The 16,492-nt window shown below is 45.5% G+C and overlaps 1 protein-coding gene across 1 annotated transcript in view; it reads right to left on the reverse strand.

Moving 5' to 3' along the window:
- The window catches only part of csmd2 (CUB and Sushi multiple domains 2), a 169,179-nt gene that overhangs the window by 144,792 nt on the left and 7,895 nt on the right, over positions 1–16,492 (reverse strand). The window contains exon 2 of the mRNA XM_037474374.2: positions 11,268–11,484. Within this exon, the coding sequence (XP_037330271.2) occupies positions 11,268–11,484 (217 nt within the window). The remainder of the gene's footprint in view (positions 1–11,267; positions 11,485–16,492) is intronic.

A 16,492-nucleotide genomic window follows, 5' to 3' on the forward strand; every position in this document is an offset into this window, starting at 1 on the left:
AGAAGAATGGCACGTGACGGGAGACCATTGGGCTGCTTCGGAAAGCTACGTAATCCCAGAAATGCGGACCCCTGTGGAAGAAGAATGGGCCTCGGCGTGCATGGCTGCATCCACAATGAACGCCTCGTGTGTTTGCATAAGCATGGCGGGGGGGGGACGAGGGGGACGAGGGGGGGGGGTCACGTGGGTGAGCATAGGTCTATTAGGAGTGCTTTCCACCCGACTAGCCTCAGCATCATCGCGACCAAGAGCCTCTGCTTCCAATTATCTCTCACCGCTACCCGTGGGACGAAGAGAGGGACGGGCAGAGGGACGCAGGGGAGAAGACGACAGTATGGGGGGGGGGGGGGGGGGGGGGGGGGGGAAGGAGCGCAGACGTTCCAATGAGGAGATGATGGCGGTGTTGGAGAGCAGGTTGAGGGAGGGCAAAAAAAAAAAAAAAAACTAGTGTGGAGCGAGAGACACACGTCTGTACGTTTTAATGACGGAGGATGCGTCGCAGTGAGAAACCCCTTCATTAGGCTAATCACACACGCACACACTTGCTTCTCTCGCCTGTAAGATCTGCGCTGTTTGTGATCCCACCCCAGAAAAAAGAAATAAAATATGCAGGTTTACAGCTGTAAACAGACAAAGACTAAATCAGGTCATTTCGCCCTTTAATCTTTCTGAGGTGAACGTGTGTGTGTGTGTGTGTGTGTGTGTGTGGATGTTCTCAGGGTTGGAAGGTAAGCAAAGTGCTGATGCGGCTGATTTTCTCCCAGATGAGGGAAGAGGGAGGAGGGAGGGGGATTGGGGGGGAAAAATAGATACAGCAGCAAGATTTTGATGGCTGGACATTAGCCAATAAATGATGGGTGGTAAAAGGGAGAGAGAGGGAGAGATAGGGGGGGGGAGTTTAAGAGCAAAGTTGAGAACTGTGATTTTCATGTGTGTGTGTGTGTCCTTTTTCTACGGGACCCCGTGTGGATATAACTCGTCAGTGGTCAAGGCCTGGGAGGGTGGGAGGGGGGGGGGGCAGATGCTGCAGTGGGAGGACAAAAAGAGTCCCAGTCCCAGCTCCTCAGTGTGTTTTTTTTTTGGGAAAAAGGGAAATTTCATTCCAATGTAAAATTTGGCTGGTTTTGCGATCCAAACCGTTTCTCCTCAGTGCGTGCGGCCCGTGAATGACTCACCCTTCGGTTCCACTGAGATACGGCTGACTGTGTTGTTGTTTTTTTTCTCCATCTTGTGGAGGTTTAAATGGAACTCCATTCACCCCCCCCCCCCTCCCCCCCCCACACACACACACACGATTTGATTCCTCCAGCTATTAGGGGCGATTTTCACAAGCAATTAGACTGCGTATCTATCAGTCCTCTTATTCCTTTCCTTTGGTAAACTGGTCCGTACCGGTTCTCTTTGCACAAGGGAGTGACCTGGCCATGACCGGCTTTGCTGCTTAGTCTTCAGCGCTTTCAATTTCACATTTGTGTAATTTAAAAGCCTGCAAACGCGCTAAAAGTCGTCTTAGTGGTCTTTCCGGGGGAAGAAGACATTGCAACCTCTAATATGCTCTCCGTATAACTGCAAATGGGGTCGTTAGAACGGCGGAACCTTTTTTTTTTTTTTGGTTTGTTTTTGCTTCCGTTGTCCAGAAAGCCCCACGGCTCCCCGACAAAAGGAAAACCAGAGGCCCGCAGTCACTTGCAAACACACGCTGCACAAAAGCGTCCCGCATTTCCCACAACATTTCAAACATAAACGCCTTTTCAAATGGAACGGGCTAATTATTTATGTCCGTCTTCGTTGGAGAAAGGCGCGTGCTAATATTCATACGGGTGCGTGACATCACGAGGTATTTGCGCATCGCGGCTGAACAGCATGGGGGATGGGGGGGAAGGGGGGGGGGGTCGCTCAGATGTCACCGATACTGAACGCTGATGGTGGGATAATCAACCGCAGTCGGCGCCAACTGAGAGACAAACCGCAGCGAAGTCATTAACAAACCAATGTCTCTGGGGGGGGGGGGGGGGGGGAGACGCTGATATGAGGGAAAGTGGCAGAGTGGAAGGGAAGGTGAGAGAGGGAGTAGGAGGAGAACATATTCCCATTGACTTGACATCCAGAGGAAGTAACAGCTAAATAGAAGTTGTGTGTGTGTGTGTGTGTGTGTGTGTGTGCATCAGGGGGGGTGGGGGGGTTATTCTGTCACTGTCAAAACAGTAATGGAATGTCTTACTTACTCATCGGATGTGTTCATTTTGGGGGGTCATAAAAAGCAACGGACGGCAATAAAGGACTGATTATCTGCCTCAGTCACCACCGGCTGAAAGTAGGGCTCTTGTGGGTATGAGTGACGTGTTTTTGGAACGCAACCATTTGCTTTAACAGAGATAAGTGCTCCACAGTCTTGAATTGTATCCGTTTTAGCAATTAGCACCTAAAGGCGGCAATAAGTATGGAGTCATTGTTGACAGACGCACGCACACACACACACACACGCACACACGCATGCAACCCTTCCTCTCCAACGACGTGTGCGCCAGTGAGTGATGTGATGGTGGTTTATCTTCGGGCTATCTGCACTCAATTAAAAGTGTGTCACTGTGCCCTGATCGTATCTGCATCGGCGCTACGCATCCCTGGAGAGAGGCGAAGAAGCGGAGGGCGTCACCATCCCCCTCGGGGCGAGTTTACACGTGAGCGTAAAACCGCTGGAATGAGTGTTTAAAACACCGCAATCGTTGCGGCTGCTCGACGGATGTGATTTGATGTGCATGTTTAGCAGTTTTATAATTGCATACCTTTGATATGAAAATCTGCATATGAACAACATAACAGCTCTGACCGCAGGGGGGGCAAGGGATAAAAAAAAAAAAGTGGCATTCTTTGTTCATTTGTTCCACCGTTGTGGGGACATAAGTCAATTACACTCGCAGCCAACAAATCGAGGCCGACACACGTAACAAGGTAACGCTCACAAGTCCACGCCGTTTCCCTCTGCTCTGCTCAACTCGCAATGATCCTAAGGGCGGATAACAATAATAGATATAGAATAAAAGTAATTCAACGTCGTGCCACTCTGGGCCACGTGAAAGTGACTAAGCTAAATGGTCGCCGTGGGATACGCCGTTGTTGACTTGCCAACAATTATGAGTCATTGTAGTTGTTGATGTAGAACAAGTTCAAATATTAAACAGCTGTATTAAAAAGGAGACTACTGGATCTTACCTTAAACACATGTTTATGTTTAAATACTATACTTTATAAGGTTGTAGCTTTAGCAGGCTGCATGGAGGAATAATAACGGATACTTAATGCGATGATTACTGAGAAACAAAAAGGTTACTCAACGCAGAGAAGCACTAATGTACACTTAATGTAACGGCTAAGTGAAAGGCTTTCTTCCCAGAATCTCTCGGATTGAAGAGATGTGCAAGTTTATCAAACGCAGCGGTTTGCCGATTTAGTAAAAGCACCCCCCCCCCCCCCCCGCCCCCCCAATCGCTCTTTGACCAGACGAGGCCTCCTCAATGTCGTCTTCCCTATGACCGTCCACGGCACAGAAAGTGTGTGGACGTCCGGGTGCGGCCATGTAACAAGATGACGTTGACCATCCAAACCCCTGCCTGCAAAACTCGTCTTTCATTTGCAAATCGCCGGATCTACTCGAGTCACCGAATAAGTCTGAAGGGAAAATATAAATGGGAAGGCCATGGGAAGGTCTTTTTTTTTTTTTTTTTTAATTTATTCGGTGTGAAAAAGCTTCAAAAGAATCCCATACCTTGTGGCAGAATTAAATTAACTAATTGTTTGAGAATAGGATCTTAATCTAGATGTTTTAACATTTAGGTTTCGTTCATTAACTGCGCATTGGATAAATTGCTCATTTTGTGTCCATCGCTAAGGTGCATTCACGCACCCATGACGAGCCTCGCAGTCTATAGCCACAATTTAACAATTCCTCTCTCTCTCTGTGTCTCTGTCTCTGTGTGTGTGCGGGGATCTTTATTTATTTCTCCGTTGCTCCGCAGAGGGATGCCACTAATAAACTCCAGAACAAGGTTGGGCAGAATATCTGATTAGCCAGCAGGGCCAGCGGGCACACGGTGACCGACGGAGCGCGCAACCAACGCCATTTACTTTCCACCCGTTGCTGCTCTTTCATTCCTGTGGCAATGAGGATCAAAGAACATTAGAGGGAAAGGAGACAGCGAGGTAAAAGAGAGGAGGAGGAGGAGGAGGAGGAGAGGAGAGCAATGGTGTGTGTGTGTGTGTCTCTGAGCTCGAATTAGCTGGAGAATCTACCAACACTGAGCCACTAAATCATGGCTTTTTTTTTTTTTTGCTATAGAGACCATGTAAATATGTTCTATTTTAGTCCTCCACACGTCTCCACTGTGTTATACTTCACTCCTATAAAGATTTCCATCCCTTACGATGAAATCTGGGACAGTACGTTTATCTACTTTCAAAAAGGCAAACACGAAATAGACAAAATATCAACTGGTCACATGCAGCAAGTGTCTAATTACATTCTTTTTGACACAGCGTGGCCCCACGTATGTGAATTGGCACAATATGTGTGCTTTATCCATCATCACATTTCACAAGGTGTTTGGATAACTAATTTGACTGCTACGCGCCGTGTCTCGCAGGGACGAAGAAGAAGAGAAACCAAAAAGGGAAGCGTGACACCAAGGGAAAAAAAAAAAATGGCTGCAGTGTGGGGGAAAACCCCCCCCCAGCAAAATAAATAAAAAAGCAACAAAAATATGCCAGGGATTTGCTTAAGCCAGGAAATAGCACATGAAGAGAACGTTTGTTCTTCCGAGTCCCGTCGATTAGAGCTAAAAGCAAAGTGTTCTGTTTTCGGCCGTGTGGCTCAGGGGGCAAACAGTCATTTTTGTGGCTTCCCTTTCTGCTTTTTTGGTTGTTTCTTTCCCCCCCCAGAGTGCCAAATACATTTTTTTTTAAAGGCTCAAAAGCCAATTCACACTGATGGTTGTAAGTTTTGAATCTTTGGCCAAATATCAAAATTCTTTGGTTATTTAGGTCAGTCGTCAATTTATCTGCAAATTATTTTTGCCACCATTATTTTTGTTTAAACTGCAGAACACTGATGCTTTAGTTTAGAACAACTGTTACGTGGAAGAGCTGAATATTTGTTTTTTTCGCACTCTTTTGCCAAACACGCAATGTGTGAAGTAACTGCCAACAGTTAGACATTTGCAGTCGTGTGATTTTAGTTGAAAACAGGTTGTCCAGGGTTTATTAAATTGTCATTTCATATCCAGAGAGCCCGCATGTAGTATTATACGAAGATAGTTGAACTGCACCCGTCTCCAGTGAGGTGAATTGGGGAAAAAGTGAACAAAAATGGACACAGTGTTCCATTTACACACAGATGGACTAAAACTGTGGCTCCCGAACATTTTGTTCAGAGGAACAGTAGACCCGTTTTTTCATTTATTGACACGCCGTGTTCCCTCCAGATCTTAAAACAGACATGCCAGACGACGTTCAAATAGCTGCACATGCGTTCTATCCTGTGTACGACTCCTTCACTATCGCAATTTGTGGTCTAATAAATCATCAAAACGTATTCCCTGCAGTGATTGAAGTCTAGCATTTGCCTCCCACCACCTCTCTGTTAGGGGGTGTTTATCAATGTAGATCATGAAATCATTCTTTGTCTTACTTCCTGTCCTACTGCAGCACGTATAGTGCTCCGTGCATTGAATACCTATCGAGATCCAGGATTTATTACGAGCATTTAAGAAGTTGTTCATTAGATTTTTGTTTACAGAAATACTAAATACAACTCAAGGCAATAAAGGAAGAAGGCAGCTTCAACTCAATATATTGTCGGAGCAAATTAAAATCTGCATCACATGAGGATCATCTTCTGCTGGCATGGGCTCATTAAGATAATTTGAATAAACTCAGGTCATTTTTTATTTTTTTTACATGACACTTCCTCATAATATTATTGAATCAAAAGCATGCCTTTTTCCATATATGTTTTAAGCTGTAGAAGGCCAAGAATAAGTACTATAATCCTTAGATTCTTTGAGGACACGTGAAATATTTGCAGAGAGCACTACATGGGTGTTTCTTACGTTTATTTTTGGTGACTTAAGTTTTCATCCCCAAAGCTTTAAGCCTCCAAAACATTTGCCGCATTCTTTTGACTCACCGGTGTCGCAATGAAAAAAAATGAGACATATCTCATGCTGGGTTGTGCTGCATATTCAATCTCTTATCTTAAGCAGGACGACATCTCATGCTGCTTGTGAAGTGTATCCTGTTAAGAACACTGATAGCCCTGAGGGGGGGGGGAGAGAATGTCAATAAGCAATACACACAATGAGTGATACACGGGATTTGGCATATAAATTCAAAGCCATCTAGTTGATTATTTCTCTAATCCGGGCGTTGCCAGGGCCGAGTAATTCTGCCTCACAGGTGAGTTGATTCCATAAATCTCAACATCGTTTTCGCTCCTTTCGCAGCACGCGTTGATGAAAAACAAACTATCACTCTTCCTCCTGTTTTTAGCAGACTGTCGTTGGAGCTGGCGTTGATAAGTGGCAGGCTTTCTATTAACAACCCAGACTCAAAGGGACCATAAATCCTACAGTGTGTGTGTGTGTGTGTGTGTGTATGTATATGGATGTGTCTGTTTGCACATAGCTGTGTGTAGCTGCGTCTGTGTGATGCCGTTGAATAAGACGCCCAAACGTGAGCGGCGCAAACAATAAATTGTTGTGCAGCCTCGGGAGTCCTAAATTCGTTCAACGTTCAAACCTCCGTAGTCGGATACGTACTCCTCGCGACACGTTGACGAATCAGAGCATGCGGTCCTGCATGAGGAGGTAAAGAATCAAACGGGTTTGTGCCACACTGAACGCACGGTAACTTCAGTGTTCACGTACAAAAGTAAATCCACCAAGTACGCGGCGGAGGAAGTGGCGTTGTACGTCACCCTGACCCGCAGCAGACTTTAAAAGCCAGACTCATTAACTGAGGGTGCCCAGCTTGCACATGTGTTATGATGCACTCGACCGGTGTAACGGGTGAGGTAGGGACACAAACAAGTAGTACCAGACAGAGTATTTATTCCCCCTCAATGTCACTGGGGGAAAGACGTGATCGGGGCCAGAAGACTGGGTGAATTACCGGGGTAGGGTCGGCGGGGTCGTCAACGGGAAATCAGGCCAAAAGAAAGCGCTGGAAGGTCCGGCATGAATGCGGCGACCAATCTGCCAAAGTGTGTGTGTGTGTGTGTGTGTGTGTGTGGCAGGAGACTAAACAAGCACTTGATTAGTGATCAGAGGCAGGTGAGTGAACAGGTGAAGGGCGTTACATCGACGAGGTGGGAGTGACTGAAGAACAGAGTGACGACCAGGTAATGTATGACATGTTCACTTGAATATCTTCAGCATTTCAACTTTCTGAAAACAACCACCCGAGACTGATTTGGGGATTTTTTGTTTTTGTTTTGTTGCTTTAAGGTTCAATCGGAAAATCAGGGAACATGATAATAAGTATCAGCAATACTACACACACACACACACACACCGATTCATATACCGCATGAACCACACTTGCAAAAATAGCCGACACCCCCTCCGAAACCTTATGTCTATAAAAAAAAAATACAGTTTTCCAGCCCACTGCCTGTACTCGCTGCTTAAAAATGTGTGTGTGTGTGTGTTTGTGAGTGTGCGTGGTGCTCATTTGATCTGTATTCCAATAAACCTTGGTTTTTGTTGACACTGATTCTGCTCGTTGTCTAAGATACCCCCCCCTTTTGTGAGCGTAGCTGAACACACGTAATACACAGCGTCTCTCTCTCTCTCTCTCTCCCCCCGCCCCCCACATCACACAAACTCATAATGTGACACTCACAGCAGCGGCTGCTGACTGTAGTGGCAACGCCACTCCCAGCACCATGCACTAGTGCTCCTTATTTAGGTCCTATTGAGCCCGTGAGCTGAAAGTCTTTCCCTTTCAGCCCCCCCCCCTCCTCCTCTTCCCTCTCTCACCGACTTCCCCCGCCCCCGCACGCCCGCCCGGACGGAGACTGCCAGGCATCGAGTCCTTCCGTTTCCATCACTCCATCACCGAGAGGAAGGCGCGTGAAGACTGACGCCTTCGCGCACACTCCAACGGCTTTTTTTTTCTTTTTCCCCCCTCTCTGCTGAGATGTACTCGGCGTTTCCCAATTGGCAGTTACCAGGTGAAATGTGACACAAAATAAAAGAAAAAGATTGTTTTTTTTGTTGGGTTTTTTTGTGCGCTCTTGAGCGGAGTGAGAGCGAGTGAGACGCTGGAGGCTCAAGCTCTCGCTTTAGGTCAGCTTGGCTGCTGCTTTAGTCATTGGGAGGACTTTCTGACTACTGCGTCACAACGCCACAGGCCCTGTTTGCAGCAGGCCTACTGGTGCTTTAGTAGGAGGAAGTTAATCTTTAAGTTAACCGGATAATCCTTTTAATGTGACAAAAACAATTGTTGACCATTGTGGCGTCCCAAAAGAAAACAAATGGCGATGTGAAAGGGTTAAACTGAGGATAATTGGCGAAGATTTTGCATCAACAATTGGCAACTAAAATGACTTACTGAATTGTCTTGATCTCACAGGTTTAACAGCACTGAAATGATGTGTAATTTGTACGGTTTTCACATGATGTATTCATCAATCTGTTAAATGTAAATGTCTTCAGTTTCAAACTGAAAGACACATCCATATGCATCCAAGTCAATGGATGAAAAATGTCTTGATGAATGCAAAAATAAAGTGCTACACAGGAACAAAACACATTGTCAATAACAATAGGAAATAGCCTTCATTGCTGGGAGATAGGTGACAACATTGTGGATCTCTTGTTCCTGAGTAACTTAAATACACAAATACATTTTAGCTTATTGACCCAATGACTGGGAAGAGCTAGTTCAATAATTCAATGACCTGATTTGATAAATATAATTAAAAAAATTAACCTTTTTCTAATAGCAAAAAAGACTAATATGCTGTTGTGACAAAGCAGTTACATTTTAGCGTAATATCATATTGCCAAGAAATACTTTCTTTTTTGCTGGATGTATTAACAACCTAACTCAGAAACTTCAAGTCAGCAAGTTTAACCCTGAAGTTCAATTTATTGCTCAATTATAGCTTCCACAACAGTTAGGGAGCAAGAAGAACTCAACCGCATAACAACTACACTATTACTTGAAACGCTACGCTTAATTTACAGCAATCAAATACAGACCAGTGCTTAAGCTGCCTACTTAGGACGTGTACAAAAACATATACATGCTTCAGTTTCTCTATTTGAAAACAAAGAAATCTCTACCGGTCGATAAAAGCCACGCGATTTGTAACCACTGCAAACTGGAATGATCTCATCAACCGGAGGGCCACGAGCCTGAAGTACCGCTTAAAGGCGCCAACTAGCCACCGCAACAACCAGTGCAGCAGCAACAGCGGAGACCACCAGAAATATTTGGAGAAATGGATGACAACAGTGGAAGTTAAAAGTACATTTTGTCAATGTGTAACAGCTCAACCTGCATCCCTCAAAGAGATTCTCCAAAGATGGTAAGATCTAAATTTGTATTATATTGCGATTAAACTGAATAATCCAAGCTCTGCAACCTATAGCGTAGTCCACATGAAAGGCTGATCAAATTCAGCAAAAGGCGGCGTGCTGGACGCTAAATGTGAACATACAGGTACAGGCAGGTGAGAGCTTTCCTCCTGAGACCGTTCCCAGCATCATCAAACTCCCTCATGCACAACGTGAAGAAAACACCTCCTTTGAAAAGAGAGGAACTCTGGTAGATCTATGCTCCCGACAAAACCTAAAACCCCCTCTTTTCTTTTTTCCGTCGCTCATTTTCAAAGAGAGGGTGGAACGCTCCCCCTCCCCTCTCCCCCTTCCCCACCCGTCCCGTCCCGCCGGAGCATCAATATACAACAGAGGCCAGCAGTCTAAACAGGAGAAAGGCTGAAGGAGAGCAGCGCAACACAAATCCATAATGGATTTTCCTTTCTCTTTCATTCGCTTTCTGCAGGGAGATGCAGTGGAAGCACCTCTGGCACCGAATGAGAAACGCAATAGAGGGGCGAGAGAAAGGGTGACAGAGGGAGAGAGAGAGAGAGAGAGAGAGAGAGAGAGAGAGAAGCCGTCAGAGACTCAGAACAGTCTCAATAACAAAAGCCCTTGTGAATATTTCTCTCGTCTGTCTCTGGAGGGCCTGCATGACACGTCATTTACACCTCGCGCAGGACAAGCTCGGACCAGGAGTCGACCGGAATGAAAAGCAGCTTTGGTGTGGCTTCGGCTAATCAGATGCAGAAATGGCTGCTAATTAAGTTAGCCTGTAAGTGAGGGACTTTGGAGACGCAAGTAGCAGTATCCCACATTAAGTCGACGTGTCAGTGAATAGCAGCTCCGTGGGTATCTCTTTATGTGCAGCTATTACAAATAAAAGTCTCTTTAGATGGCCATTCAGGCTAAGAGAATTCATTTGAAAATGGATGCTGAGACTCAGCGTGTGGATTTCAGTATGCGAGCACCGCTCAGCCCCGTCTGAGTCTGGTGAGTTGACTGTTGAGGAAAAAAAACAGTGTGCTCCGAAATTGTTTGTATGGGTCTTCACATATGAAACCGCTTTATTTCACTTGTGCTCGTGAAACTGTGAAGCACAAAAATGTACCCAAAGTGGGTGCTGTCACAGTGTCGGAAGAGTCAGCCTGGTTTTAGTCACCGAAGGATCTGCATCCAACCGCCCTCTCGGAGACACCAGGTTGAATAACACCACTACCTCTGCTCCACTTGTCAGTCCCTTTACTTTATCATCACATTTAAGTCGGAATAACTCCATGCAGTTGGGTCTTAATTGGATGGTTTTGGCAATCAACTCCCTATAGTAATCACAGTGAGTCGGGAGAACCGTGACCTCATTTTAACAAAATATATGATGGTAGGGGGTTTGTCGGGGAGAAACTATTCAGATTAGCAAGAACTGTATATGGAGATAAAACCTGAAATTGAGCGAACCTATAATGTCACTATTAAGCCTAAACTGTGTGCTCGCTCAGCTTCTGTACACATGAGTTTGATGGATGTTTGAAGCCGTCGGATTTGCTCCCTTTTCTCGGCCTTTCACTGGCAAGATTAGCGTTCACTGATGTTTTTTAACCTCACCATTGTGATTATTATCCAAAACAATGCCACAATGCTGTATGCCATAATAAAAAAAAAGTTCTTTACCTTGTCCGAAGGTTCCCCGGGCTGGGCGGTCCGTCATATACAGACAAGATGTCAAAGTCCTCCTCCAGGGCGAACCCTTGAAACACCAGCTGTATCCGGTTGTGCTCCGCCGCCACGATCACCCATGTGCAGTTGGCGTAGTTAGGGTAACCGTAAGGGTAGCCGGGGCTTTCTATCGTCCCATTGGGACTCTGTAGTGTGTAGCTGCAGTTCTGAGCTGCGAAGACAAGAAGAAACAGGCCGTTATTAAGAGGGTGTGAGGCGCGTTGGAGCTCCCAGCGGAATGCAGAAAGTATTTGTGGTGTGTCCTAAACCAAATAAAATAGGCTTTGCATCAAATAATAGAAACGATATAAATCCACACCCACATTTCAATCCACTGGTCAAACGGCATCCATCATCACCCACAGGGTACGGCCACAGGCATTATTAAACCAGTGCTGAATGGCTCACTTACACCCATCTTTCCCCACCTGTAACCGCCTCCATCATCACCCACTTGCTCACTCATTAACCCCCTCGACGGATTAATAATAGGTACCAATTCATGACATGGTGGGAGAGGGGTGGATGAGAGGACGGGAGAGGAAGCATGAGTACTACATTCATTTGACTCATTCTGTCTTTTCATCAACAGCCACTCAAACCACATTCAGTCTTAAATTCTATTTGTGAATGTTGCCATGTATTAGAAACTGAGCTTGGGGTAGATTTTTGGAGTGTGAGACACGATCAATCCCTGAAGTCGTCAGTGTTGATGTCAAATTGCTATTTGTATGCGTGTCAACCCACGTATAATAAACACACTCAATTGCGGGTTGTACCCTGCTATCAAAAAATGGGGAATGTTATAAGTCAGTCAGCTGAGAGACGGAATCATGCTTGAAAACAGTAATCAATCCCCATAAAAGTAGCCTTTTAAAATAATACAGCAGGAATGCAACATGATCACACAAGGTGACCCTGCATAGATGTATATCTATTAAAGGGACAGAATTACAACAACATGCAAGAATACATGCTATTCATACACGTTATGTATATTTATTGTTCGCCTCGGTCACAAACCTGAATGATAATGAAGGCGGATTAAAATGTAATTAGGAGAGTATAATTGGAGGACATCTGCTATCTGCATAACCCACATTATTCAACAATACAAACACTTGCAGTCGATATGATTTATGTTTTGTGTGTTTGCATCCATGCTCTTAAAAGAAGTAAATGTCTGGAATAAGTCAATGCAACTAAATGAGCTGTGCTACCTGAGGGTAATAAGACAGGGCAATAACAAATTATAAGAATCTTGACTAAACCTACTGCAGCTTCAAAATACAGATTATCTGCTACGCCAAATGTTCACTCTGAGACGTGCCTCATGTGTGAAAAACCAGCAGGGATTTGCAGGTAAGCCACCACATATTAAGAAAAAACTAAAGAAAGCAAAGGTGGGCAATATTCCCTCCTCTCAGTCTTACTCTTAACCATAATGATTAACACATATTTTTTAACTCTGCAGCGGGAAAACGAGAGAATGAATTGCTAAAAAAATGCATACGGACTTGGATAATCCCTGGTTAGCAAAACGCGGGAATAATGCATTCGTTTTCACAGCGTAGTCACGCCCGGTGTTTACGAAGTCAGCGGTGACATGCCACATCACGAAGGCTGTCTGCATCAGATATTTCATCGACGCCTTGTAGGTCCGGCATCTGAGCTTCCAGCCTCCCAATTACTTTGGGGTCAATACTAATATCTAGGTAAAACCTCCATATCCACCACTCCCACCTGATTACTATATCAACAGCCTGGTCAATAATCTCCTCATCATCTCCTTCATTATCAGGCCTCAAATGCCAATCAATGGATCTTACAGCCGCTAATGTCAGAGCTTGATAGGGGTCATAGAGGAGCCGCATGTACATATGCAATAAGTTAGAATGTGTGGGCTGGAGTGAATTACAAAACAACATCAGAGGAAGATAAATTTCTTATTAACTTGCTAGAACAAGAGAACAATTGTGTGATACAGATATATTGACGCAATATACATACTGATGTATGATCGAGCTGGCCAGAAAGCGGGCATTGTGTTTTATGGGTACAATGAGGCGAAATAATCTTAATATAGAATAAGTACTGGGTCTAACGGACCTCGACCGAATGCTACTTTGAAGTGTGGCCATCCGCGCCAAGTGACCAGCTATGAAATCAATAATGACGCACGCAATCTGGAACAAAAAGATTTAGATAATGCTTTTTAAGAGCCGCTAAAAAGGTTTAATCCACGCCGCAAAAATAGATGGCCAGAATTCAATTGCACACAAAGAAGACCCATCCGAGTTAATTTGAGAACTCACTTTTCAGGGCATCAAGAAGCAATTAACGTTAAGTTAGCTTGATTAATGACTCAGTAATAACAGGGAAGTTTGGACAGATATGCCTTGCTGCACCGTTCCGTCTCAGATGTGTGGTTGAGGTAAACCGAGGTACTTTGAGTCCCCGCTCGGCGTTCTTTTTCGAAAACACATATTTAAGCCTTGCCCGGGGTTCATTATGAAGATTGCCCGTCGGTAGCCGCTGACCCGTTTTGCGGCTCCTCAGTGTAAATCCGTAGCCAAGACCCCACCCTGGACACACCATAAATACCCTACAAACAGACTGCTGGCCATGCTGTAGACCCCCCGGTAAAAGTAGAGGGTCATAGTGCTTGGGTGAACCGTTACGAATATACGGGAACTAGAAATATGCTGGTTTACTGGTTTCTGGTGGATCATGTGTTATACCCCTCAGCACGTGTATATGAACTGTCTGCGCTAGCTTGTACCCGACCGACAGAAATCTGTGGAGGTTCAACAGATATGTTGTCGGCTGCTTTGGCTCTTACAAAACTCCGCTGTGCACGCTGCCAAATGGGTGTACAACGGAGAGGTATGACCTTGCCGGGGCAGCACTCCAGGTCCTTCATGCGTTTGCTTTGCCAGGGCAGTTGTTCAGTAGCGAGCATACAGAGCTGCGGCGGTGCGCCGTGACACTTTGATGAATCGATGGTCACTGTGCTGCACTCCGAGCAGGACAGCAAACCCTCAGAGCGGGAGGAAGGAGCAAGGAGAGAGACCGAAGCAGGGCGATAGAATGAGGGCAACGGGGGCAGTCAGACAAAAAAGTAGACTGACTGGGTGACTGAATGCGTGGACGTACGAGAAAATAGATACGGGAGACTTGACGTGAGGAATGATAGCGGCAACGCCGGGGTGAGGGACAAACTCGCCAGGGGTAAAAATATCGCAGCAGGAAAAGGCAAAAAAAAAAAGAGGAAGGGATAAAAGTGCTTCGTAAAAGACGATGTCAGAAGTGCACCAAGAAGAGGAGCAACAACCATTGGGAGAGATACGGTATTTTACAGCGTCTTTTTGCCCTTCTTTGCCGAGGGTCACAGGCAGCCAGTGTAACTATCACAGCAAGATAGCGCTTATCTGCAATGTCGGCGAGTTTAGAGGTCTACGCTTAATCAGTGGATTTGTATGTGTATGTATGTGTATGTCGAGGTGAAACGCACGTCTGCATGTGGAGGTATCAGTTGACTGCACATGTGTGTAATCCCTATGCCCTGTGTGGGCGTATCACACATCTGTATGGAACTCCTCGGCTGAGATACCGTTAAAGCTCCAGCAACCCTCAAGGGGGGGGGGCATTTCTTGTTGGCGAACATAATCCCCCAAAATCACATAATACCATTAAGACACAAACAGTAAATCTGCTTCGTGGACAACGATCTTTTCTATTTTATTTGCTCGTGCGGCCTGATCCAGCCCAAGTGCGTCTATGACATTAGGAGTAAATGTTACGATGCGGCTTGGAAACACTGAGGAAATATTTTGGAATTATAAAGCAATGCTACAGGAAATGATCACGCTAGCTTATCTAAGGAAACCTTGGTGACAAGAACACTGCACTCATCTATTAAATAGGACCATAAACTACCTTTGCAGAGTCTCTTCCCATCATGCAGCTAAGATGCAGAGTTCATGGGTTTATCGAGTAACAAAACCCTCACATATAACACACCCCATCTGTAAACTACTGACAACAAACTGTTTTTGTGTTGGGGTTGAGTGTGTGTGTGTGTGTGTGTGTTTGTACCAGTAACTGCCTCTCTGGTGGCAAGATAAACCCTTCCGCCCCACAGATCCTCTCCAGCACCACTATTTCTCTGTTGACGTGTCAGCGCATATGCACGCCTTGACCGCATCATATCCGTATTAACCTCTAGATAGCCGCCATTAAAATGGAAATGGGTGAGCTCAGCGATCCCGCTCGCCTCCATACATTAGGCTAATGCCCGGGGCCAGGACGACACTGTCTGCCATTACAGACAAGCCAAATGCAGTGGAAGGCAGTTGCGATAGGCTTGCTCCCACTTAGCCCAGTGGGCCGGATGGTAAAAGCCTTTTCCTGCGAAAAGGCCACAAAAATGGAGCTGGCATTTTCGTAATGGTGCACAATCAAAACGCTTGGAATAGCCTCCCCGCTGCATTAATGTGTGGAATGAAACATTGTTTTATGTAAACACATACAGAGAGCACACTTATGCAAATGCATATGTAAAAGCTTTTGCCACATCTTAGGGTTGAGGACCCGCTGACTTCCATGGCATCACACAATAAACACATGCACTCGCGCACAGAAAATGCAGAGGGAGAAATGTGTGGGCAACATTCGCAAACATATGTACCCAAAGCTTAAAGCATCAAAGAGGGTGGCAGGATCGTAGCATGGCGCGCATGCAGAAATGCACTCTTGCATGAACACATTCCTCCTGTTGTCAGGGCGAGCTAAAGAGGCACAATGGAGCATGTGTTCTCTCACACAGGCAGGAAGAGAATGAGGGAGCCAAGGAGTTCCTTCCAGCTGGGTCGTATTTAACCAGCAGCATCATCATGTCATCCAAAATGACCCTGCAACACAGCCACCAAAAAACAAAAAAAACATCCATGCACTTTAACATTCCATGTCATTTAGCTGACGCTTTTATCCAAAGCAACTTACATTGCATTATAACCCATGCGTTACATTTTGCCTGGGGAGCAATTAGGGGTTGGATGCCTTGCTGAGGGACACATGTGGCAGCTGGAATTCGAACGACCAACCTTCCGGCTCCCAGCGCATCACACTACTCCACGCGCTACAATCGCCTTACAATATGTACACAATCTTTAAAACTA

This window comes from Pungitius pungitius, chromosome 17 (assembly GCF_949316345.1).
Source record: "Pungitius pungitius chromosome 17, fPunPun2.1, whole genome shotgun sequence".
Lineage (NCBI taxonomy): Eukaryota > Metazoa > Chordata > Actinopteri > Perciformes > Gasterosteidae > Pungitius > Pungitius pungitius.